General features: G+C 40.9%; 1 protein-coding gene across 1 annotated transcript in view; it reads right to left on the bottom strand.

Annotated features, from left to right (window-relative positions):
* The window catches only part of LOC150086313 (transcription factor RFX4-like), a 50357-nt gene that overhangs the window by 15057 nt on the left and 8281 nt on the right, over nt 1–27019 (bottom strand). Inside the window, exons 7-18 of the mRNA XM_090374858.1 lie at nt 26768–26845; nt 25494–25657; nt 25309–25409; nt 24992–25198; nt 24817–24911; nt 23967–24084; nt 23638–23781; nt 23388–23552; nt 23105–23177; nt 22878–22974; nt 22367–22470; nt 17744–17985 (exon numbers count right to left, since the gene is read on the bottom strand). Coding sequence (XP_090230984.1) covers nt 17744–17985; nt 22367–22470; nt 22878–22974; nt 23105–23177; nt 23388–23552; nt 23638–23781; nt 23967–24084; nt 24817–24911; nt 24992–25198; nt 25309–25409; nt 25494–25657; nt 26768–26845 — 1588 coding nt within the window. The remainder of the gene's footprint in view (nt 1–17743; nt 17986–22366; nt 22471–22877; nt 22975–23104; nt 23178–23387; nt 23553–23637; nt 23782–23966; nt 24085–24816; nt 24912–24991; nt 25199–25308; nt 25410–25493; nt 25658–26767; nt 26846–27019) is intronic.

Genomic DNA, 27019 nt, shown 5'->3' with positions numbered 1-27019 from the left:
ACAGCACCAGCCAAAAAAAAAAAAAAAAAACCCCTTCCCATTCCACCCATCCAGTCACTCCAAATATTTGTCTAGTTCAACTTTAAATTTATTTAGGCTATCCACTTCCACAACGAAAGATGGAAGTCTGTTCCACCAATCAACTACCCGCTTGCTAAAGGCAAACTTCCACACATCTATTCTACAACTGTCTTTCCTCAGTTTGAATCTATGCCCCCTTGGGTTTGTAATCTGAGCAAGAGGAAGAATCCCATCAGCCTTCAATGGATTGAGCCTGCTCAATCCATTCAAGGCTTTATACACCACAATGAGATCGACTCGCAGGTACCTAGTCTCCAGAAGCTGCAATTTGCAACCAGCCTTTCTTCATAAGAGCACCCCCTTTGTTCCCTTCACCAGGTTTGTTGGCCTTCTCTGTAATCGTTCTAGAAACTCTACATCGTTTCTAAAATGAGGCTTCCAGACCTGTATACAGTACTCAAGGTGTGGCCTGACCATTGCCTTATATAGAGGGATAATCACCTCCTTTTCCCTGCTAGCAAAATCCCTACAAATATATATCACACCTGCTCTGGCAGCCCGTCTGCACTGTTCAGAGAACTTCATATCTGATTGCATAAATCACCCCATGTCTTTTTCATTCTTCACCTCCCTGAGTGTAGTACCACACAGTTGGTAGTACGTTTCTGTTGGGTTATTGCTACCCATATGCAGCACTTTGCATTTGTTAATGCTAAACTTTAGTTGCCACTTCTCAGCCCATCTGCCTAACTTTTCTAGATCCTGTTGCAGTAGTATACTGTCTTTAGTGTCATTAACAACCCTGCCAACTTTGTATCATCTGCAAACTTGGACATTAAACCTGATATACCTTCTTCAATATCATTGATAAATAACAAAACAACAATGAGCCCAGCACCGAACTCTGGGGGACTCCAATTACATCATTAGGCCGCGTAGAGCAGTGTCTATTTATTACCACTCTCTGCCGTCTCCCACTCAACCATCCCTTTATCCATTGCAGTGCCCTTAATTCCCAAGGTAATGGGAGTGCTGTGGCTCAGGGGAGAACTGAGGGGGGCAGTTGCCCTCTGAATCACAGCCTTTTAAGATGCACTGTTTGCTGGATGTTTGCGGAGCAATCGGGTACGGGACATGATACTGCCATGGGGGATGTCTTTGTGTGTGCACGATGCAAGGAGTGCAAGGAAATTAGGCGACAACTCAGTGTTGTTATGGGCCTATATGAGACCTTGAAGGACAGGGTGGATGCCCTCCAAGGAAATAAATTGAGGGGCCCATCAAGCTCTCAGCTGCCCACGTCAACGCCAGAGCTTGCACTTGGTCATCTTGCAACACAGAGGCAGCCCCCAAGGCAGAATGCGCTGGTCCCACAGGAACTAGTAGTTGTTGGTGACTCTATTGTCAGGGAAACGGGGAACATGCTTTGTAAAAAGGACAGGTGGAACAGGACCAGGATATGTCTGCCAGGGGCAAAGGTTGATGACGTTGTAGAGCGGATATCATCTTTTAAGGGCACAAAAGTTGATATAGTGGTACACGTTGGCACTAATGATATTAAGAGTAGGAGACCAGCGGAATTACTTAACAAGTACCGGTCACTGTTGAAAAAAAGCCGTGAATTAGGGTTGAATTTGAAAGTGTGTGCAATTCTGTCCAGACACGATAGGAGGGAGTATATGATGAGAGCCCTGTCGATCAATTCGGCCCTGGAAAGATTGTGCAAGGCTCAAGGGGTAGAATTTTTTTCAGCCTGGTCTGTACTTGTTAACAGGAGAGATTGCTTCTACAGGGATGGGATACACTTAAATAGAAAGGGTGCAAGAATATTTGCTGATGCTATCGAGGCAGTGTTAGGTGGGTCGGAAAACTGCTAGCTTGGGGGGGGGAGACAAAGACTAATAGATTAACAGTAGCCACTGGCAGAGGTGAAAGAGATTCTTGCACTGCTTCTATTGGAATGAGCAGAAGCCTGAAAAACAAGATGCAGGATATTTCAGAGACTGCTGGAAGTCATTGCGGTACAAGTAAACACATGGGTTGTGTTAGGGTGGCTAAGAGGAAGAACAGGTGCATGTATACTTGCGTGTACACCAATGCCAGGAGTTTGGTAAATAAATTTGATGAATTTGAGGTATTGCTCAAAACATCAAACGCAGATATTGTTGGGATATCAGAGATGTGGTGTCACACAGATATAAGGGATGCAGAACTGCAATTTGGGGAGTACAACGTCTACAGCAAGGCAACGGCTACAGCAAGGAAGTAAGACAGGATAGGAAGGGAGGAGGGGTTATGCTATTAGTTAAAAAACACATAAAATCCAAGGAAGTGAAGCCAGTCGACATCGCTGGACAGTGCAGTGTCGAGTCAGTTTGGTGTGACATAAGCATTGGGAGATCAAAATTGAGAGTAGGAGTGTGCTATAGGCCTAATGACTCTGATCAGTATAATAAGAAACTGTTCGGAGAAATAGAGTGGGCCAGTAAATCAGAGAGTCTTATAATGGGAGATTTTAATTTCCCAGATATTGACTGGAATTTGTGGGTTGGTCACTCACACACTAGCAAGGCTTTTGTGGATTTATTGGATGATTGTTTTCTACATCAGCATGTTCAGGAGGCAACTAGAGGGAGTAATACTCTTGACCTGATTATCAGTAGTGATTCTTCATGCATTAAGAATCTGCAGATAAAGGAACCACTAGGTGGCAGTGATCACAGTGTGCTGAAGTGGGATTTACTCAAGGAGGTAACTACCATCAGAGGCAAAGGGAAGGGTTTTTGCTTTCGTAAAGGCGACTATGATGGTCTGAGACAGTATTTAAATTCTATACAGTGGGACCAACTGATGATGTTACCAACAGCAAATTCAAAATGGGAAGCATTCAAGGAACTAATCTTGGAAGCTACTAGGCTTTACATACCAACTAAGAAATATTGTTCAAGGTTTAGGCCTAAATGGTTGTCAGATGAACTAATGAGACATGGCAGAGAAGAAAAATGCATGGGATACATACAAATTAATGGGTGACATGGAAGCCTATGATAGATATAAGTTGGTCTGTAACCAAGTCACAAAGCAGATTAGGCAAGCAAAGGCAGATTATGAGAAATCCTTGGCAAAGGATGCAAAGAAAAACAGAAAAGAGTTCTTTACATATTTAAACTCAAGAAGGAAAGGGATGAATCAGATTGGTCCACTGGATGTTGATGGTTCAACAGTTGAGGATCCTGCTCAGGTGGCTAACAATCTAAACGAGTATTTTGCATCTACATTCACACATGAGGAGTTATTCAGGAAGGGGAATGTCATAGGTGAAGTAAACATTGACAGTGAGCTAGATGATTTTCTAATAACTGAGAGTAAAGTGGAGGAAAAATTGTTGAGGATAAACATAAAAAAGGCACCTGGGGTGGATGGGATCTATCCAGTTATATTAAAGGAGGCAGCAAAGGAAGTAAGCAAACACTTAGCCATAATTATGAGAGCTTCTTTGGACTCAGGGGAGGTACCCATGGACTGGAGATGTGCAAATGTAACCCCAATTCACAAAGGAGGATCAAAGGCTGACACAAGTAATTATAGACCTGTTAGTTTAACTTCGGTTCCAGGAAAATTAATGGAGGTACTGGTTAAAGAAGCACTGCAGGATCATCTGGACAAGAATTCAGTTATAGCTCAGACACAGCATGGTTTTGTTAAGGGCAGGTCTTGTCTGACCAATTTGATTGGATACTATGATGTAGTCACAAAAGAACTGGATGCAGGGAATAACTTTGATATTATATATTTGGATCTTAGAAAGGTTTTGATACTGTTGCGCATGGAAGACTGCTGCACAAATTGGAGCAGTGTGGCATTGGAGGCAAATTGCTGCTATGGATAAAGGGATGGTTGAGTGGCAGAAGACAGAGTGTGGTAATCAATGGACACTGCTCAACGTGGACTAATGTTATTAGTGGAGTCCCTCAGGGCTCAGTGTTGGGTCCATTGTTGTTTTCTGTATTTATAAATGATATTGATGATGGTGTATCAGGCTTAATGTCCAAGTTTGCAGACGATACAAAGGTTGGCAGGGTTGTTAAGGACACTACTGATGCTATGCTGCTGCAACAGGATCTGGAAAGGTTGAGCAGATGGGCTGAGAGGTGGCAAATGAAGTTTAACATTGACAAATGTAAAGTACTACATATGGGAAACAGTAACCCCAGATCAACGTATCAACTCTGTGGTACTACGCTGACAATGGTAGAGAATGAAAAGGATCTGGGGATAATTGTGCAGGCAGATATGAAATTTTCTGAGCAGTGCAGACGGGCTGCAAGAGTAGCTCATGGTGTTTTGTCAATGATATACAGGAATTTTTCTAGCAGGGACAGGGATGTGATTATTCCCTTGTATAAGGCATTGGTCAGGCCACACCTTGAGTACTGTATACAGGTCTGGAGGCCTCATTTCAAGAAGGATGTAGAGCTGCTGGAACGAGTACAGAGAAGGGCAACAAGATTAGTGAATGGAACAAAGGGTTGCTCTTACGAAGAAAGGCTTAAGTTTTGCAAATTACAGTGTCTGGAGACTAGGCACCAGCGAGGTGATCTGATAGAGGTGTATAAAGCCTTGAATGGTTTGAGCATGCTCAATGCTGATGGGATTCTTACTCTCGCTCAGAATAATCACCTGAGAGGGCATAAATTCAAATTGAGAAAAGACAGATGTAGGATAGACGTGAGGAAATTTGCCTTTAGCCAGCGGGTGGTTGGTTGGTGGAACAGAGACTTCCATCCCTTGTAGTGGAGGTTTATAGCCTAAATAAGTTTAAGGCTCAACCGGACAGGTATTTTGAACGAACAGAGGGGTGAAGTGGAAGTGGTTTTTTTTTTTTTTTTTTTTTTTGGCTGATGCTGAATAAGGTTGCTTTCTTGCATCATATGCCTCTACTAATGCTAATGCTAATTCCATACCGCTCCGATTTGTGCAGCAGCCTTTCATGCGCAACAATATCAAAAGCTTTCCTGAAATCCAAGTATATGATATCAAAATAATTTTTGCATCCAGTTCCTTTGTGAGCACATCGCTGTCTTGTCTATGTGATCCTGTATTAACCTTTCTAACTAGTGACTCCATTATTTTCCTCCGAACAGAAGTTAAACTAATAGGTCTATAATTATTTGTGTCACCCTTTGAACCCCCTTTGTGAACTGGGGATACATTTGCACATCTCCAGTCCAGGGGGACCTTCCCTGACTCTAAAGATGCTCTCATAATTATGGCTAAGAGTGTGCTTACTTCCCTTGCTGCCTCGTTCATTATAACTGGATAGATTTCATCTGCCCCGGGTGCCTTTCTTATGTTTAACTTCAACAATTTGTCCTCCACTTTGCTGTCAGTTATTACAAAATCTCTTAGCTCCCTGTTAGCGTTTGATAAACTTCTGGCATTCCTCTCCTTGAATAAATCCTCATGTGTAAATGTAGATGCAAAATACTCATTCAGTTTATCAGCTACTTGAGCAGGGTCATCTATAGTCCATCCATCTATGTTAAATGGTCCTATTTGATTCATCCGTTTCCTTCTAGAGTTTACATAACTAAAGAACTCTGCTATTTTTCTTTGCGTCCTTTGCCAAAGTTTACTCGTAATCTGCCTTCGCCTGCCTAACCTCCTTTGAGACTTGATTACAGACTAGTTTATATTTGCCATAGGCTTCTGTGTCACCTGATAATTTATATGCATCCCACACATTTTTCTTCTCTGTCACAAGCCTCATCAATTCATCCGACATTCGTTTAGTCCTAAACCTTGAATAGTATTTCTTAGTTGGTATGTAAAGCCTAGTAGCTTCCAAGATTAATTCTTTGAATGCCTCCCATTTTGAATTTGCTGTTGGTAACATCATCAGTTGATCCAACTGTACAGAATTTAAAAATTTTCTGAGACCTCTGTAGTCACCTTTACGAAAGCAATAACCCTTCCCTTTACCCCTAATGGTAGTTACCTCTTTGAAGAAATCCCACTTCAGCACACTGTGATTACTGCCACCTAGTGCTTCCTTTATCTGCAGATTCTTAATGCATGAAGAATCACTACTGATAATCAAATCAAGAGTATTACTCCCTCTAGTTGCCTCTCGAACATGCTGATGTAGAAAACAATCATCCAATAAATCCACAAAAGCCTTGCTAGCGAGTGACCAACCCACAAGTTCCAGTCAATATCTGCGAAATTAAAATTCCCCATTATAAGACATTCTGACTGACTTGCCCACTCTATTTCTCTGCACAATTGTTCATTATACTCATTAGATTCATTAGGCCTATAAAACGCATCTACTCTCATTTTTCCTGTCCCAGTTCTTATGTCACACCAAACAGACTCAACATTGCATTGTCCACCAACATCAATTGGATGCACTTCCTTAGATTTTATGTATTTCTTAACTAACAGCATAACCCCTACTCCCTTCCTATCCTGTCTATCCTTTCTGTAGACATTGTACTCCCAAAATTCCAGTTCTGCATTCCTTATATCTGTGTTACACCACGTCTCTGACATCCCAACAATATCTGCCTTTGATGTCTTGAGTAGCACTTCAAGCTCATCAAATTTATTAACTATACTCCTAGCATTGGTGTACATGCAAGTATACATGCACCTACTCTTAGTTGCCTTAACACAACCCATGTATTTACTTGTTCCATGATGACTCCCAGCAGCTCTTGAAATCCCCAGAAACCTGCTCTCTAGGCTGCTGCTCATTCGAATAGAAGCAGTGCAAGAATCACTTTCGCATCTGTCAGCGGCTACCGTTAATCTTTTAGTCTGTAAATCCCCCCTCCCCACTAGCAGTTTTCCGACCGCCCTAACACTGCCTGGATTACATTAAATTAATGCTTCTGATAGAATAAGCATCGTCCCATGTCAGCTCTGTCCCATGATATTTTACTTTGCTTTGAATTTTTGATTCGAATGTGTAGATTTGAATTTTTGACTACTATTTTGTAACAGTTGATTTGGATAGTCATAACTTGCCTCATTCACAGATTTTCAAGGAAATTAACTGCTTCGGTACTTCTCCTTATTTTTTTTTAAAAACCCCTTCGATATGTTGACCTCCACTGCCTGCTTTGGAAAACCAATGTCTGATTATCTCTTTCTTCACCTTTCGTCCAATTGAAAGCGCGGTCTTTGAACAACTTATTCAGAAACACGAATATGCGATAGTTGTGGGCTGCATGCCAATGGTTAGAGCTCGGTGTTGCAACTCTTTCCACCCATAGCTTCACCTGGATATCAAGGATAGAGTGATTTCTTTGGCTTTGTCCTGTAGCAGAACAATCGCTGAGCTGTGGGCCCATCGTAATAACTCTGTTCTTTCACTGCAGAGATGAAAGTTGCTGTGGCTCCGAGTGGGAAAGGGACCATCCTTGTCATCAACAAAAATTGAACATAAATTTTGCCTGCGCATTGCATCAAGCGAATCTCTTTAGTGAAAGGGGTGTTGGGATGCTCTTCAGGTCCTAGTAAGTATAATAAGCACACAGGGTGCATGGTTTCTTGTCAAATGAGACAAGAAACCATGCTTCTTGCATTCTTTCTTAGAAATTTACTCATATCCAGTTTCTAAAAAAGAGTGAAAAATCCCTCTCTTTCAATTATCGCCCATTGAACTTACTGTACTCTTGAAATAGTGGAAAAATCCTTCAAGCTCCAACTCTTAAGCTATCCCGAAACCTTCCAGCAGCAGCTCAGTAATCGTTAAAACGGATGCCATCAGTGTAGATCCACTGGTGATATACAATGGAAAAGTTTCTTGATATTCAAGAGTTCTAAACAGGCCCCCATCTCACGGATTGCTGACTATTTTTTGCAAATGAAATATTTGCATTTCATTTGCATACCACTCGAAATGCATGGAATATTTTTCCTGCATCCCGGGTGGTGCGCCCGAACCTCTCTCAACCTTTTTAACGCCATTCAAAAGAGGGAATGAAAGTTAATTGATGATCTATCTGTTACAGACTCTCTCCATCTCCTACAATCGTTTCAGTGTCTGCCTGAAAAAAGTTCAGTTTTCTCCTCCATGCCTTTTCAATAGATACTTCTGTGGACACTGCTCTTCTGAATTACATCTGCAATTTTGATACTATTATAAACCAATCTGAACACGTGCCTCCAGCTGTTCGAGTGGCGTGCACGAGGCAATGTGTATGCATGGTGTCATGAGGTTTACACCACACTTTCAACTTACCATTGGTGCAAAAAGTCTAAATCGAGACTTGACAGACTACATGACCTTGTTCCACTATTCTGCAGTCCAGTCTTGGCGTTAGCGGCTCTAACCAGTCGAATATTTCGATTTTTTACAGAAAGAAATAATACGAACAATCCAGGTTCTTTTTCTATCAAATACAGAGAGAAAAAAAAATCTTTATTGCAACTTAATGAATAGAATGTACATACATAGACTTAAGTGAAGTTGCAATTGTCCCATCACGGCCAACAGCCAGGGGCTCACATCAGAATAGACAATTAGTTAATAGATAAAAGATAATGCACATAGATAATAGATAATAGATAATAGATAATGCTCACATCAGAATTGATGTGATGGGGAGACAAGCTTTCCAGTTAGCCCATTTAAGTAGACAGAATTCTGCAGCGAGGATTGGTTTCTTCGTTGTAGTAGTTTTTGTGATGCCCACACTTCAGCAGCATAGAGGAGTGGAGAATAGATTACTGTTCTGATGAATTTCTTAATTAAACGAGGCTCCATAAATTAGTTGTTGTTCAGATGCCCATCGGAGAGAGGCTGCTCTGGAAGTGAGCTTGTCTAATGAACATGAAACTGGAGTTTTGGGTCAAATACTATTCCCAAATCCGCTTGTGTAGGAGTGGCAGATATTACAATTCCATCGAATGTTGGGGCTATTATTGTAGGGGGTTTGTCTGAGAGAGAGAACACCGTTAGTTTTGTTTTTTGTGGGTTCATCGAGAGTCCATACTGTTTGAGGTAAGAGGCGACGTTGATGAGACTATCATTAATGCTTGCTGTAGCTTCAAGGTGATTGTTGGAAGCAATAGGCGTTTGAATCTTTATATCATCTCCATAGGTGATGATCTTCTCATTGTTACGGACAAAAGGCGCAATGATGGCTGTAAATAATAAGCCAGATAGGGCTCCTCCTTGCGGAACACCAGCAGAAATTGCATTCTTGTGTGATTGTGCATAAGCATCGACTTGTAGTACCCTATCATAGAGGAGTGATGCTATGAACCAGAGGATATTACCTTGGATTAGATAGTGGTCTTCCAATAAGCGGAGGAGCGCCGACACGTTGATGGCGTCAAAGCCAGCTTCAATATCCAGGTACGTGATTGCGAGTTCCTCTTGCTGGTCAAAGGCGGACAATACGTTGCATATGGTTGCTAGGAGGTTCGTCACTGTGGATCGTTCGTCACTGTGGCGCCACAGATCCACATGGCGTAGTGGATCTGTGGCGCCTTATCTCTAAGAATCTGATTCATTAAGGTGGGCAGCATGGTTTTTTTCCAGTATTTTCAGGAGCGTTGAGGAGTTAGATATCGGCCGAAAGTGCCTGGGTACAGTGGGGTTTCGAAGTTTCGGATGTGGTCTAACAAGGTAGCTATTCCGGGCTTTAGGAAAATTTCTTGTGGTTAGAATTCCGTTGAAGATGGACTTGAGCGGTTGGAGGATGAACGGACTGAGGCATTTTACCATGAATTGTGGCACTTTGTCGGCCCCGCAGTTGCAGTCGCTGAAAAGGAGTTTATCGCTGCTGTCAGCTGGTGTGTAGAAATGGTGATGGAAGGATACCACAACCATAAAACCACCACCACATAATCCAGTTGGAAATGGATCTTTCTTGCTAAAATTTTATTTTTCAGTCTCTACACACTGACCGTTTTATTCTGATGTACTGTAAATTCTTGAGGTCCAGTTCTTGTGCGCCAACTTTCTGCCGCGTTCCTTCCTTTCAGTACAGCATTCTCTTTTTGTCTTCCACTCATTGTGTACTTTTGAGATGGTTTCTTTCGATACACCAGTGATTTATTTCCTTTTCTCATTTGTGGCATCCCTAAACATGCTCGAACAATAACATCCATCTGAAAATGGGAAAGATCACCTGTCCTCTCCACAACCGAAACAAAGAGCAAACGAAAATAATTAAATCCTCTGAACTAGGGGGTCACTTATTTGGATTAAGCGTTTGCCCCTCAGATTCCTCCAGAACTGTATCCTATGAACTCGCCGAAGTTCCTCTTCAGAATTGGATCCTATGAACCAGGGTGTCACTTATTTGGATTAAGAGTTGGCTCGTCAGATTTCTCCACCGTCTTGAAAAATGTCATTATTCCGAGTAAGTTGACATGGTGGGACCATTCTAATTTTGTTGCATCTGGCACCATCACCAAAACAAAGCACCTGTGTCCAACTGACCTTAGTAAATGAGAATCTACTGTTATTTCAGAAACAGCTTTTTTTATTCACTAAAAACTTATATGAACTTGCTAGAAGAAGTAATCTCTCAAAAACTCCAAACTTATCAATAATAGTGGAATCAATTTCGTGGTACCTAAATCCAATCAAACTGAATGCATCCATTCAGTTTGATGGTTCGGTGATGAAAATACATACGCGTTAAAATAATTGCCTTTTCGACTAATGCAACTTGTGTTTAGAAAAAAATAAATTGATTTTACTCTTTGGGTACACGCACCACAACTATTAATGACTTCTTATTCGTTTTAAAGAACTGCCAACTACTCGTTTTCCCATTCACAAAATTCATCTGATGATGAAACCATTTCTGTTGATTGATATTCTCTAAACTTCGGTCGATTTTTAACTTTTAGGGCATTGAATCTTCGATTTTAACTGAAAATGTAAACAGACCTTTAATGTCTTAATGCAGTTATTTTCACCACAACAGCAACCTCCCAAGTGAGTTATCGAAATGATTGGCTGTTGATGGCAATCTCTTCTAAAGAATGTCCATAAAACTTTCTGCCATCAATACAATCCGAACGGAGATTAATAATTATTAAACTATATCATATTAATTGAATTATTAAATTATATGAACTAAGGACTATCCTCTGTTTTTAGCTCGCAAAAGTGGAACAGATTTGAGCAAATTCAATGGAAAAGTTTGGTGAAACTCTAGTTCTTTTGATATTTCGAAGGCTCTTCATCGTGTTTGCCATAAATTTTCTAAATAAGTTCACATTAATGGGTTGCAACTGTTTTTTGCAATTAGGTATCCAGTTTTCTTTCTGACCGCTCAAGATAGCCAACTAATCACAGATATGCACTACTCTCCACAAGTTAGAGGGCACCTATTCATAACAGACCAACGGTACTACCAAGCTTTTACCAATTTCGCCCAGAAGCTTTTCATCCGCAGAAGAGCAATAATAGCCATAAAAAACCAAACTTCTCCTGATGATGACTAATGTCTCCCTGTGCACCTTTCTCCTAACCTGAGGATCAAACTGGGCATCCTCAAACTGGGCAAACTGGGCTTTTGCCAACTGAACCTGAAATTGACTTAAACCGGACACGACTCTACCGATTGTGATTCTACTATTATCCCTAACTAGGACTTATAGCGTCTTGAAGTATTGCCCTGGACTAACCTTCTTCTTCGTCCACCTAAATAGACTGCTAACCCTGGAACATCCAGGGTAGGATTCCCTTGCTAACCCAGCCACATGACTGGATAGGATTTCACCTGACCTGGGTAGGATGGTGCTAACCCAATCATCGGATTGGGTAGGATCCAATAGTTTAAGACCACTACAATGCCAATAGGCGATCATGGCTTTTCTTCCCTCTCCCCCTTTCGCCTGGTGGAGCTAATGTTCCACCGATAACTAGGGGATGCCTTCATCAACATCCGCTCACCCTTATTCTTTCTCCCTCTTTTTTTTCTCTCTCTCTCTCTCTCTTTTCCAGGCAGAGAATAATGGACATCCTGACTCACCTCCTAGCGGTGTGTATGGGCAATGGGGCTCTGCGGCCAAAAAATCAGAACACCACAACAGAACCCAACATAATACTATTCACATATAAATATGAGCTTTATTGTATGATTCACCAGTACACGCAGGTACCACGACTTTACAATCCCTTCAGAGTAGTGCACAAACCTTGACTTGACTATACTTCACAGGAGTACTTATGGCGCAGTTGTGGGAAAACACCGGTGGCGCCCCCTCACGAAACACTATGTATTCCCATGTTTTTCATATTAGAAAACTTTATATTAAAATTTATATTGCTTCTCAATTATTGGTCTAAAGTAAAGACCAATTTTCAAGGTCTCATAGTCCAATATTGGCTTGCTGATTGTGTAAAATCAGATCGACAGCAGGCTGCCCTATAGGGACATTATTTAGGAGGCTGTTTGAGAAATCTTTTATGTTTTTTCAGTTAGGTTTCATTTATATATTTTAGTGAAATTTATTTTTTCCAATATTTGTTCGTTGATGCAAAATATTGCCACTTGAACTTCGAAAATTTTACAGGGTTAATAACAAGAGTGGTAAATAAAATCATTTGGCAGATTTTCACCATCAATAAGAGTATCGATATAATTAAGCGCCAAATATCTAGTGCCGTGAAGCATCAATACATGTGGTGTCCCTAAATTGCATGATCGATTTACCTGGATGAAAAACCAGAGCTTCATTCTTTGGGTTTTTAATGTATTCCTGAGAAAAAAAACAACGAAACAAAGAAGGGTTTAAAATACTGTGGACACTCTGGACATATTTGTCCAGGGTATCCATAATATTCTTTCTTTCTATTGCGGATTATATAGATTTGTAATAATTCATTTCTTGATGAAACTGGCCTTTCGAACAGCAATTAAAGAAACCTTTCCACGCGACTATTTACAATATTTGCTGACTTTTTGTTAGAACTCTTTTTTATTTGTTTTCATCAACAATTCATACATTGGGCCTGATGTAGTCCCGTTGATCCACAACAAGGTTAGCTGGCATATCAGACGTTGTTGCAGATTAAGTGTACCTTCAATAATAACAAACTCTCTGCAAAATGCACTTCCTTATATATTCGCATTCCTGACATCGTGATATCGCCCTTCAAAGTCCACATCTACGATTTCGTTGTTCTAAGGTACACCGAGGGCCATTGCAAGAGCCCTAAAACGAGATAGCTGGCATCTTGAGTCGTCCTAGGATCAACATCTCGGAAAAAGCCAGTGATTTTGAGTACACAGTGATTTTGAGTTGCCTTATAGTAGGATTATGACCTCCCTATCTCTACTGGAGAGAGTTCGATGAATCATCGATAGGATCGATGAATCACCGGGCTTTCCTGACTGCCTGTTTACACTGTTCAGAAAACTTCATATCTGTTTGGTTCACGTTATGTTTAAATGGCCGAATTATGGTGATCTCAGATTTAATCTTAATATGATGGTCAAGAGTATTATAGAGTATCGAGTAATTTTTAAATTTGTAGACAGAGTTTTCAAAAGAAGGAAATCTACACGATGTACACTGAAAGGAGAGAATTCATGGGATCCCTGGTTCCTGGGCAACGTGACGCTGTCACCCCTCTCGCTAGTGTACTAATCCACCGCTTGTCGGGTATATAGGTACACTGCATTCATGTAGATGCTAATTCGATGTCAGTACGGATAAATATTGTGAGTTAACCGACTTTGAAAGAAAGATGATAGTGGGTGCCCGGGTCACTCTATCGCGGATGTGGTGCAGAAATTGCACTGTCCCCATTCGACTGTATCAAGAGTGTATCGTGAATACGCCATTTCCGGAATAACATTTCATCGTGGACAGCGCTGTGGGCGGAGAAAGGTGGTGAATGAACGTGGCCATCTGTCTCGCATTGTTTTAGCCAACCGGAGAGCGACAGTGGCACAAATCACCGCCGACTTCAACCAGGGAGGTGTCAGCAACGTCTGCTCCAAGACCATTAGGCGATCATTGGCTGCAATAGGTTATGGGAGCCGCCGACCCACACGACACAGGACCGTACGCCTCAACTAGGAGAATGAACATCGGCACTGGACCTTGGATGATTGGAGACGGGTCTCCTGATCCGATGAGTCCTGTTTCCAGTTATTTCGAGCGGACGGGAGAGTGCGTATCTGGCGTAGCTATGCACCGTCATGTCAACAAGGAACTGTACAGGCAGGTGGACGGTCAGTAGTGGTCTAGGGCGTGTTCAACTGGCACACGTTGATACCTCTGGTACGTCTAGACGCATCTCTGAACGATCCAGGTTACGTGCCCATCCTTGCAGACCATCCGCATCCCTTCATGCTCATCGTGCACTCACAGGGCGATGGACTCTTCTAGCAAGACAATGCGCCTCCCCACAGAGCCGTGGTGACTACAATACAGTTATAGGAGCATTCCGCATATTTTGCCACTATGAAATGGTCTCCCTGTTCACCGGACATGCGCCCTGTGGAGCATCTTTAGGACGCTGTGGAAAGGTCCATTCGAGCTTTGGATCCTCCATTCAGGAATGCGACAGACGGAATTATGGACAGGGGTGCAGCAAGCATGGATGGAACGCTTTCGTGAACTAGTGGACTGAATGCCTCGCCGTGTGACTGCCCTTATCCGGGCGGACACCAGAGCAGCTCTCGAGGCCACTGGAAATGAAGCACTACAGATCTTACAGGACCCGGCGACTCTACACAAGCTCCGGATTTCTCCACAGAAGACACAATCCATACTTCTCAAAGGCACCCTACAAATACCAAGGCCTCCTCAGATAAAGGTACAAGGGAAAACCCTCAAGCTGGTAACTTCCCTAAAACACCTGGGTATCATCCTGGATTCAAAGCTCTCCTTCTTCCCGCACCTCTCATACCTTCAAGAAAAAATCAGACATTATGCAGCCTTAATCGTCCGAGTAAGCAGGTGTGACTGGGGTCTGAACCGGAGAACACTCAAACTCCTGTATAACGCTATATTCCTCCCTGTTATTACATACGGATCAGGGATTTGGTACCATAGAGCAATAATTGTTCGCAATAAATGCAAACTGGAAACAATTCAGCGAAATATAATGCTTGCCATTACTAGGGCCCGTTGCACAGTAAGTTCTGCGGCCCTCCAGGTTCTTGCAGGTGTCCTCCCCCTTGACTTGGAAGTTATCCGTCGAGGATTGCACTACTGCCTGTCGCGGGGAATCCCAGCTACCATCTTTGGAGATACCATCGACACCCGCACTGACTGCAAGCAAGAAAAGAAAAAACTTTTCTTTAAGAAAAAACTTGGAAGTTATCCGTCGAGGATTGCACTACTGCCTGTCGCGGGGAATCCCAGCTACCATCTTTGGAGATACCATCGACACCCGCACTGACTGCAAGCAAGAAAAGAAAAAACTAGCCGCCATGCTACTACAAATCTGGCAGACAAGATGGGAGGAGACGGACAAGGGCCTGATAACTAAGAAATTCATCCCGGATGTCAAACTAGTTTATCCAAAGTCGCCGCCTTGGTTCTCTCCTGGCCTCTGCTGTACATATATTATAACTGGACACGGCTCTATAAATCATAAGTTGACTACCTTGGGAATCATCAATAACCCCTACTGTACATGTGGAGAAATTGAAGATTGGGACCATCTTCTTTATAACTGCCCAATTTATGACTATCTTCGAGGAACACTGTACACCAGACTCAAACACATACCTCAGGGACAGGAGCACCTGTTCATTTCTGAAGAACAATATTACAAATCATTAACGGAGCACGCACAGAACCTCTTTTCTAGGCGCAGGACTCTACAACCAACTCAAGCCAGGGATACAAACCTGTAAGGGACTTACTCAAACTTGAAATAAAAAATCTGTACTTGACCGTTTTACCAGCATCGACTTGCTAACCCTGGAACATCCAGGGTAGGATTACCTGCAACCTACCCACATGGTTGGGTAGGCTCCAGTGGTCTCCGCAAAATATAAGTCACACTCAGCACTCTCGCTGAGTGGCTTTTCTACCCTTCTGGAGTTATCCCCTCCCCCCTTTTCTCCTGGTGGGGCATATGCTCCACTGTCAATTTAGGGGATGCCTTCACCTACATCCCCTTACTCTTACTTTCATCCCCCATCTTCTTCCGTACACCCTGTACTGCCGCACTCTACCTTATTTTTTATTTATTTTTTTTATTTTCTTTATTTTTTATTTTATTTATTTATTATTTTTTTTATTATTTTTTTAATTTTTTTTTTAATTTTTATTATTGTTCTTTATTTTATTTTTTATCATTATTTTTTTATTATTTAATTTATTTTTATTTAAAATTTTTTTTATTTATTTCATTATATATTTTTTAATTATTTTTTAAATTATTATTATTTTTATTTTTTATTTATTTTTTTTTTAATTGGTCTCCGTTCAGGAAGCTCAGGCGACCCTGACGGAGAACTGCCAGAGAATAAGGGCAGCCTGGCTACCTCCTAGTGGTGTGTGCGGGCAACGTGGGGTTCCACCAGGGGCCCTGCGGCCAAATGCCAGGACACCCAACACAAAACTACGTATACAACACAGAACACTTTCCTGGCATTTCTTCACAGTGTACATATGGCGCAGATGTGGGAAACCACAGGTGGCGCCCGACCCTAACACTATGCGTTTATCCGGGCGAAAGGTGAGTCAACCCGTTACTAGGTAGGTACCCCATGATTTCTGTCCACTCAGTGTATATAGAAGAATGGTTGAACTCTGTAAAAGTGAAAGAAATTTATATTATCAGATTAATTAGTCCATAATTGTGTAAAAAGTATGTATATTGTATAGATACAAACGTGTAAAATGTATGTAGACATAAATGGCTGTGAACTGTAAGATTTTATTGTTTGGTTAAATAAATAAAAAACCGAAACGTTCTTCCTAAAGAAATCGAAATATCGATATACTTTATACTTTTACCAAGAGATGGCAGCACCACCCGACTGCGCTCTGTCCCATTCCAACTGTAACTCGATAATTTTGGCCATCATAATCAAAACCACCGTTTTTTTTTTTTTTTTTTTTTCTTTTTAAGATTCAATAAACAAATAAGACTTTAGTGACTCATATTTAATAACATATATCACATCTACATGCACTGGAGCCAGACTGAAGAGAACACGAACCATAATATCACAGTGCTGATTTGAGCCGTCCCTTTAAAAAATATCTGCGTTCACAAATACAATCACTTTTACACCAAATATTTACATTCACACCACAATAATTTACTCGATGGTATATTTACACGCTTCCTACCAATGGACAGGGTGCTGCTGCTGCTGCTGACTTCACTAGCTGACCAAGTGTTCCTTTTGAGTTCTCGACTCAGTAAGGGCTGCAGCCAGTTTTCTGATAGGCAACCACTCGGGAGGAGGAGCACTCCCACTAAAGCTAAATCTCCTCGAGTGCAATGTACAGTGGAAGTTCAATTCACTCACCAGATGGCGACAGAAAAGCATATCAACACGAAACACTAAATGCGTATTATACCATCTGGATTTCTATGTTTGTATATTTTTCACTTTTTAAAATGAAAATTCGTTAGAATTTTCATTTTTAAAAATATCTGGGTGGCGTATTATATTTTTTGTGCCAGCGATCCATTTAGATCCAAAGAAAATCCTTTGTCATCATCCTGGTCAAACCAGCGATCAGGTATCGCAGTACACTGTACCATCCATGCGAAGAGTGAGGTGGTGGTGGACTCTTGGTCTTTCGGGAGGCTTGGGTCGGTACTGAGCGTTTTCTACCATCTTTTCTTGGGAATCGCTGGCGTATGGAGAAGCCACGACAGTGTAACTCTGATAGATGGTTCCAGCGGCAGTGTACATGATGGAAGTGGAAGATGGATGCTCCGAAAAGTAAGCCTGGTCCTCGTGCGGCCGTGGAGTGGGGTACTGTCCAGAATACTCAAAGCTGAAATAAAATAAAGATCATCAATGGACGCATATTCAAAGCTGTAGAAGGAGTTCTGAATATTAAAGACACATTCATTATGAAATATAAATAAATGTTCAAACAAATACGAGTTCCAAAAATATTTGTATTCACTCATAAGTTCTGATAGAAATATAATTTTGTTTGATAGCTTGAAATCTCTATAGCGACCACGCAAATTTTGATTTCGATCCTGACAATCCATTTTTTTTTCTTTGCAGATCTGAATGGAGTGAAGTGTCACAATGGGTAAAGTAGAATACAGATCAGTGATTCGGTTCCTCTTCCTGTAAGGGAAAACCCAAGAAGAAATTGTCGCTATTTATGGGGCACACTTCCCAGTTTACAGTATTGTTGTACATTGGTATAAACAATTCAAATGTGCAGAACCTCAGTGCTTCATGAAGAAATCCCACGATGCCCAGCAACTGCTGTAACAGAAAGAGTGTCCTAAATATTGAGGCATTAATCCTGGAAGATCGCTTTGGTGATCTTCCAGGATTAATGATTAAGATATTAGCGTCGAAGAACTACCTGCAGAGCTCCAAATTAGTGTAGGGTCTGTGGAGAACATCATCCATCAACAGTTGCATTACCAGAAGAACGAAAGGGCACAATGTGCACATGAAATGTCGTCGATGTACCAGGAAAGGCAAGAGGAGGCTAGTCAACTAGCCTGCTGTTGATTAGCCGTGTTGACAAGTCGGGATTATATTGGTGTATAAACTTGGATCCATCACTATGATCCCGAAACCAATAAATGTCAAAATAATTGAATCATGCAGAATCCCCCCCTCACCCCAAAAAAAAGTTAGTAACCAAGCGCTGAGAAGGTGATGATGTCAGTTTTTTTTAGGATCAACATAGTGTAATACTAACAGATTATCTTCAAAAGGGCTGTACTTCTAGTTCTGACGGCAAAGTATTATTCCAACCTCCTCATAAAGCTATGTGCTACCATGGAAAGCTGTCAAAAGGTTTGTGCCTACTCCAGATTACGCCCCTGCACATTCCTCGCATTATACAGTGAGGTGCACCCACAAATATGGGTTTGAAATATTTCCAAATCTTTGCTTATTCCCTGGACCTTGCACCCTTGGATTTCTTCCTCTTTCTTGCCCTGAAGTCCTTTCTTCATGGACAACACTCTGCGGCTGATGATGAAGTGACTGCTGCCGAGTCGTGCTCTGAAGGACAGTCAGAGGACTTCTTCAAAATTGGCCTGCAGAAGGGGCCAAAATTGAAAGGTGTCAGAAATGTGTGTTGTCTGGTGACTATGTTGGAAAAGTGTAATACATGGTGTTTGCTTCAACCTTCTACACAATTACTTCTGGGTGGGTACATATCTATTTTGAACTCCCTCGTACTAGAGTTCCCAACATAATTCTTTAGATCCATAAATATTTCGTAATTATAAGCTATATTTGAGCTTTGAGAGGCCCATAGGTTGCTGACGCTTGGGCTAACCATAATCTATAAAAATTGCACCAATTCTCGAGTTACAAGCATCTATCCCACCTTTCAATTTTATGTTCAGCTAAGGATTATATTACTCAATGTTCCATAAACAAGGACTTTCTTAATCTTTCAACTGAAAAAAGAAATACCACCTACAAGACCCATCATAGTTTGTCCAGTACGAGATTATTTGCACCAATGTTCAATGAAAGAAAACCAAATTTTTCCATCCACAATGATATCTAAATTAGTATCCGAAAGATTTGTTTTCAGTCTTTCGGATGGTAAGAATCCGTCAGCAACTGAAAGAATTTCATTAATCCGAAATTACCCAAGATCTTTTAATACTGTGATAATGTTATTACAATAAACAACATATTTTTTCAAGTGGTCCATTGTACATCTAGGGGATTTATCGTCCAAACTAATTTTAAAAGCGAAGGACAATCTTTCACATCGATGGAAGCGAATGGACTAAATTTAAAACTGTAAGACCTCGAAGCCTCCAATTGAAATAACAGTTCCAGTTAATTTCCATAGCCAAGTCATCCATTTTTCTTAATATATGAAATCGGGAGTACCTGGGAAGGTGATCGAAGGCGATCGCCTTCCTGGTGCCAAAGTGCACAAATATAGCATCACACACATTTCTGACCTTTTTGAAGAGTTTTGTATGGTCACAGTGTTCCACGGAGTTGAACACTGTGGTTCAACTTCGTGCAACACTTTCCTGGAGCTGCTCTACACAAGATATTATACATGGCTACTTCGGCATTGGGGTTCAGATGACACTGGATTCTTTCAACAAGACAATGCCGCGTGTCACAAATCCAATTGCATTGTACAGGAATATTTCGAAGTTCATGTGCAAGCATTTCGTGTGCTCCCCTCGCCCATCAACTTCACCCAACCTCAATCCCATCGACATTTGTGGGATGCAGCAGCCATCCAGCTGATCCATGATACCTGAAAATATCTTCCTCGGTTTCGTGGATTCGATGACACGCTGTGTGCAAGCAGTTATCACAGCGAAAGGTGACCCAACACGCTCTTAAGTAAGTTGTCATAATGTTTTGGCTCATTAGTGTATTTCTGTAAAAAATTATGCGGGTAGGGGCTTTCGCGAAGACCTTTTTACACAAGAAATAACTTTATTAACTTCTCCAAAATTCTTCTGAATTGCTTCTGAAAGTCTATCTGATATTGATGGCTTCGTTACAAACAAACCGTTGTGGATGAATCTGTGTGGGTGTAACAGTTAACCTAACAACGACTGCTCTGCACCGAGGTATACCGTGTTGTATCCTATTGGGTTGTAGGGTCAATGTGGTGTTGTTTTTCTTTGTACAACCACATTGACTCGTTCTGCACTGCTTGCTGGCTTTCCTCCTACAGATGACACCATGTTTATTCTCCTACACCATGTTTATTCGGCACAACAGTGCCGAATAAACATGGTGTAGGAGAATCTATGTCCTTTAAAGAATCTATGCTCCATCCCCAGAGTCAGAAGACAACCCTATTATTTCAATAAACTTGGGTAACAGCGAAATATGTAAATATTTGGTCTGATACGGGTGATTCAGGGTTAGGCAGGAATTCATTCCTAACGTGTCTGGCCACATTAGAAATGAATTCCTAGCAGAATTTCAGAGAAGAATGATGGGTGGATGTCGGGTCCACGTCAATTCTTTGCATGACAATTCGCCGTATGCCTCCAACCATCACAGAAACCACAGGAAAGGAAAGCTAATGAAAGCAATTTCCTGTTTTCTTTTATGAAGAAGACAAAGGGAAACCTGAAACCCCCTCAGGTTTTTTTAGAGGAATTTTTATGGGTGGGTGCTTGGTTCCCTCCCCACCTGGTAACTCGCATTTCATATGAAGCAAGTAGGGCAAACATATGTGCAATTCACAGGCAATATATACAGAAGCCTCAAGACCTTAGTTGTTTGGTGCAAAAATAAACACCCTTTTAACTAGCGTCCCCCATCTTTTGATGTACCATCCCTTAATCAGGAGCAGAGAGATCCGCTACGGGCTCCGGTGAAAACATCTCGCTGGACCAGAGCTGTTGTTGTTGTTGTTGTTGCAGGAGCATCAGCCACTAAGGCCATATTGCTCCGTGTACACTGTTTGTAAATTGCGTGTGTTCTGAGATAAGTTTTCTCTTTGCTGGACGAAAACCCAAGTTTACGGGAGAAAAAGCTAAGCTACTCTCGCCTGAGAACGACTAACTCAGCCACATTGTGAAAAAGGCCCATAGAAACTCCTCCCGTCATCGATGAGACTCGAACTTAAGTCATTTCCACCCGGTGCAGAGAGGACGCGAAACTTACCAAATGTGCCCACGAGAGCCATGTAGGAGACTCAGAGTCCAATTCCAACACCCTCACAAACTCCAGGGAAGCTTACCCTAGCCTTAACTCATCCATGGTACTGGTCACAAACAGAACTTCAGAAGATGCGTGTTACCCAGCCGGCATCCATTAACGATTTCTACTTTTTGGTCTCTGGAAAAGCCCCCCCCCCCCCGTGTACTCCACAAAAAATAGGATGTGCAGAACGGTATCGTGATCACTAAATTCACTATTTACCCAAAGAATTCAACGACTCATTCACCCAATTCTCCCAGAGAAGTCACCTAATCGTGGTATTCATCAAATTCTCGTAGCCGCCAACTGTCTTTCACCAAACTGTCCTAAAGAATTGTCTTGCAATGAACTAAACTGTTCCCGAAGGTAATAACAGTAGGATATTGTAGTGGCCAGCACAAAGCTCAGTCCTCAACCTGACTCAACCCTTCTTGGGATGAAATGGGAATTTAAATCGATATATTTAAAAATTCATTAATTTAAACATTATATGGACTATGACAATGAACTCGTCCCAAAATACTCACTGTGTGTCTTCAGCAATAGGTGTGGCAGCCTGTCGCGAGGAATCCCTTATCGTGTTGTTATCTGGGAGCCTTCCAACGCTGTTGTCCTGGTTCACAATGACATACTACAACAAGAAACAAATAACAAAAAACACCTTGACCTTTTATGACTGTTTTTGAGGCGAGTGAAGATAACTGTGAATTTTAAAACGTGCATTAATAACCTATTATTGAAATGTGAAAGATTTGAAAATCTTTTCAAATAAACTCAAATTGAAAAGATTTGAGTTGCTCTTCGCAATGGTTTTGAGGTAAAGCACCTTGAACATCGGAAAAATTCTCCATCCGAAGGCTAAAACATATTGATGCAAATATGCAAATATTATTAAGAATTTACAATAAATATGCTCTTTGTTTGTTTGTTTGTTTGTTAGGGATTTATTAGCCCATCGGCAACTATGGCCATAGTGCGCCTCAACAAATATGCAAATATTCTTAACACCAAGAAATCTAAAGAGGATCAACTAGTTACCTGAGCATTTGGCTGACAATTGTAATGTTTGTCAGTCCGAGGGGTCCCGTGTGACCAGGAGCGTCGGACATCATAGTTTCCTCCCTGATAGAAGCTGCTGAAAAAATCAAAATGAAGGCATCATTATGATGAGAAAAAAGCATGATACATCTAACCAATTAAAAAATATCTTTAGGACCTCTTAAGATAAAATTACATCTCGGTTTTAAAGAAAAAGATATTCATACCTCTGATAATATTCTCCAGGCATCCAAGAGTACCCTGCTGAAGCGAGTTGTTCATCCTCCTCGACAGATGGCGCTAAAATATGAAGAAAATGCAGTGTACAATGATGGGAAAAAGGAGGAGGAATTTAACTATCAGAGACCAATAAAAAACCGCAATCAGTAACACATTGAGTCATCAAATCTCAACAGAAATTAATTTCCGGACCTTGTTAGGTGGTGCCATCTTCGTCACCTACTTTGGTTCTACAGACTATTTGTGATAGAAGCAAATATAACATCTTACCAACGGGCACATCTTCGCAAGTCCTGGGCGTTGTTGAAGACGGTACTTCTTGAGCTGGTGGACTTCCAGCGGTGTCTTCTGCTTCACACTGGTATTGTTCTGGCAGCACCACCCCTCCATATCCTTGGTGGTCCACGTCCAGCCCGAAAGGAACGTTGCAGTACTCTGCAGATAGGTAGAACGAAATCAGTTCTTTACAATGTCTACTTCTTACCTTATACTTTGTATAGAAATTACCAAGAGCACTTACCTCCCAAGGAAGCATCAGAGAACTGAGGTGGACTATCAGAAGATATATTCGCGAAGAATTCTTTCACTTGGTCGTCTGTGTGAATGGTCTCCACCAGAAACAGCACGTAGTCGTCAAACATCAGGCGTAGCAGGTGGAAGGACCCTAAAAGAGTAAAAGGAAATTCGCAATGCCTCAAAAATACTTGAAATGTAGAAGACATCATTCTAGCATACCCCAACTGTTCATTGGACAAGTCTACGCTTCATTCAAACGATTTTGATAAGCAGATGTAAACAGTTAATTAGACTGAGCTTTCTACAACTAGATTTCACAAGAGAAATATTTACCAAAACTGGGAGAGCTGTGCAGGGTCATATCTCGAATGATGTGAGTGCCAAATGCGGACCACATCAATAAGAACTGTCGGGCGAGACGCCTTACAGAAATCTTTCTTCTGAAACCGGGCTGGAAGAGAAACAAAAGCTTCATGATCTCATTAGAATATTTGTTTATTATTCCTAAAAAGGTTGAAAAGATCTTTATTAGATTCATCTTAATTTCTTATTTGACAACATGAAAAAAAACTTCAATTATGGATGTGCATTCCTACATATCCCGAAATTCAAATCCTGAAGGTATCTATCGACTTTCAGGATTTGAATTCAGGATAACTTCCATCAGTACGTTTTAAATGGATTAATTTTTAAATTGATTAAAACTTTTTCTTTGAATTATGGAGCTTTTAACCACCAATTCTCCCACCCTTGAAAACGCCACTGCTTGGCATTAATCTCTTATAATGTGAAACTAACTCAATACTGCACTATCTTCCAATTTGTAAGGTATGACCTCTATGGTTTTAATGTCATTAATAACTCTCTGGGGGGATATTTTCAACAAGGTTCCTGGTATGTGGAGCCTAGAATCTTAATCTTACTATTTGTGGTCCAACGAAACAGGCTATATGAATAGAGCTGCAGCCACCTAAAGGGGAGTTTATCGATTAATCGGGTATGTCCACATCTGAAAACATATTACAAACTTGATTGTGATCTGAAAGAGCCCATAAAAATGCAAAAGACAATATCCTTCGAGATGTAAGGGACTCATATCATGTACAGTGATATGAGCTCATTTTTGTGCTTTTAAGGAATTCTTACAACCTATTTATAACATTCAAATATTTTGTGAACTCACCACGACTACACATTTGTTGACCAGGGCCTCTAGCCATTCTATGTAATTATCGATCGGGACCTCATCTTCCAGTAGAGATTCGAAGTCTTTGGACACTGAAAAAGAAAATTTCTGTCGTAACTCAAATTACAGACAAAAGGAGAGTCGAAAGCAGACTCGGGTGGTGATAACTTACATTTCAAAACGAGTTCAAACGTTACTCCAGTTTGGTTTTGTTCCATATTATACAGTGTTTCTCTGCAGATGGAATCCAGGTCGATTTGTCTCCAGTCGTGCAGCATTTGGCCTGTAATGTCACTGTTGTGGACGACCATACGAGATGCTTGGGCTAGGTGGTTGAGCGACATCTGGCGACGAAACACTTGAGCAAACCTTCTGGCCACTGGAAACATTCAAAAAGCAATTACCACTCTCATTAGTAGAAAAGAACAAAATGAATGCAGGGACCGTGGAAGAACAAAATGATTCAGAAAATATGTTTAAGTGACTCACTTTCTAATTTCACCAGGCGTAAGTTTTCTGGCAGGTGTCCCAGAGCTACCCTCAACCAGCAGTCAAGTTCTTGCACAAACTTCCTGATGATTTTAGTCAGGCTAACAAAAAATAAAATAAAATTGTCAGTAGAATTTCATTGGATGTAATTATTGCAATCGAATTGTGGTATTGTATGTGGTTACCTGTCAGGAAGGGTTTGGAGGACAGATGGTAGCAACACGTTGGAGATGGCCTTGTACAAAATAGCGTCACAAACCCCGACTAAATTGACGAGCACGTTGCTGTTCAGAACAGAGGCCAGATGAGGGGGCATCCCCTGCCAGAAATGCAGCAAGAAATTTTGCACCTGGAGAAGACATCAAGGGAATTTAAAAAATGAAAACCAGCTTAAAAAATTATGGCAAAATTTTCAACTCGAAACTATAAGTGATATAGTTATATTATTAATATGCTTATAGTATTAGTTATAATTATTACAAAATGATAATATACAGGAAGCGGACAAAATAATAGAAACCCTTTGATATAAGCTACAGTTATGCACTAATTAGTGTTGGGCTAACCTTTGCTTTTAAATCAGCTTCTATTCTACGTGGAATGGATTCGAATAAATTTTAAACTGTCTTAAGAGGAATATTGGACCATTCTTCAGGGAAAAACCTTTCAATCTCCTTGAGGAAGTCTGCTTCTCACTCTTCTCTAAATATGCCCACAGTGGCTCAATAATGTTTAAGTGTGATGATTGTGCAGACCATAGGAGATGCTTAGCCTCAGCTTCATGCTCCTCAAACCACATTTTGCTGTGTGTATTGGAGAATTATCACCTTGAGACATGGAATTGTTTATGGGAAACAATGTTTGCACCATGGGATGAACCTGCTCATTCAGAATATCAACGTAATTAGTGGCAATAATTCAAGATAATGGAGCTAAAGATTGATGGACCTAAAGAATATCAAGCACAGGATGATGGACCTAAAGAATATCAAGCACATGATGCGCTTCCTTTAGCATTCGCCAAACGTAAACTCTTCCTGATGTCTGATAAATTCTCCTGGCACCATCAGAGTGCTTGCAGTGTTGGTTTCGATTTTTTGCCTCAATTCATCCCATCAGACTTTGTTTTTCCACTTGGTGCAAGAAACATGGCATCCACGAGTGCACTGAATCAAGTTCAATTTGGATATTTTCTTGGGTTTAAGCAATATTCCACTGCGATGTTTAATTCGTTTTGTGATTGTTACTCAAGATTTGAAAGGCAGTGTATTTGAAATGTTCTTCAACGATCTTTGTTGCTAATTATATAAATTCTTATTTCATGATTCCAATTTGTCGTATCCCCCAATTAAAAATTAAAACTGGGAGATGTTACCTAAGACTCCACAAGACGGATATAAACGTTCAAAGATCTCAACATTTGAATTTATACTTGAACACTTGAACAAAAAAATATTACCTCGTCAAAACTTGCGCGAATTACAGTGTCCAGCACCCTCTGGCAGTGGGTTCGATACATCATAAGAAAGGTCGTTATCTGAAAAGAAATACTCAGTTTATTGTAAATTAATAAAAAACACATTCCACATACATTTTTGGTGAAAACTGATCGGATTTATTGGTACAATTAAATTTTATTTTAATTTATTTAAAAATAAAGAAATAAATGGTATTAAGAATACTATGATATTACTATTAACAGTAAAGGCAC

Source organism: Mastigoproctus giganteus, chromosome 5 (genome assembly GCF_048544385.1).
Source record: "Mastigoproctus giganteus isolate SK-2022 chromosome 5, ASM4854438v1, whole genome shotgun sequence".
In the NCBI taxonomy this organism is placed as follows: Eukaryota; Metazoa; Arthropoda; class Arachnida; order Uropygi; family Thelyphonidae; genus Mastigoproctus; species Mastigoproctus giganteus.
This window is presented reverse-complemented; position numbering and strand designations above follow the sequence as displayed.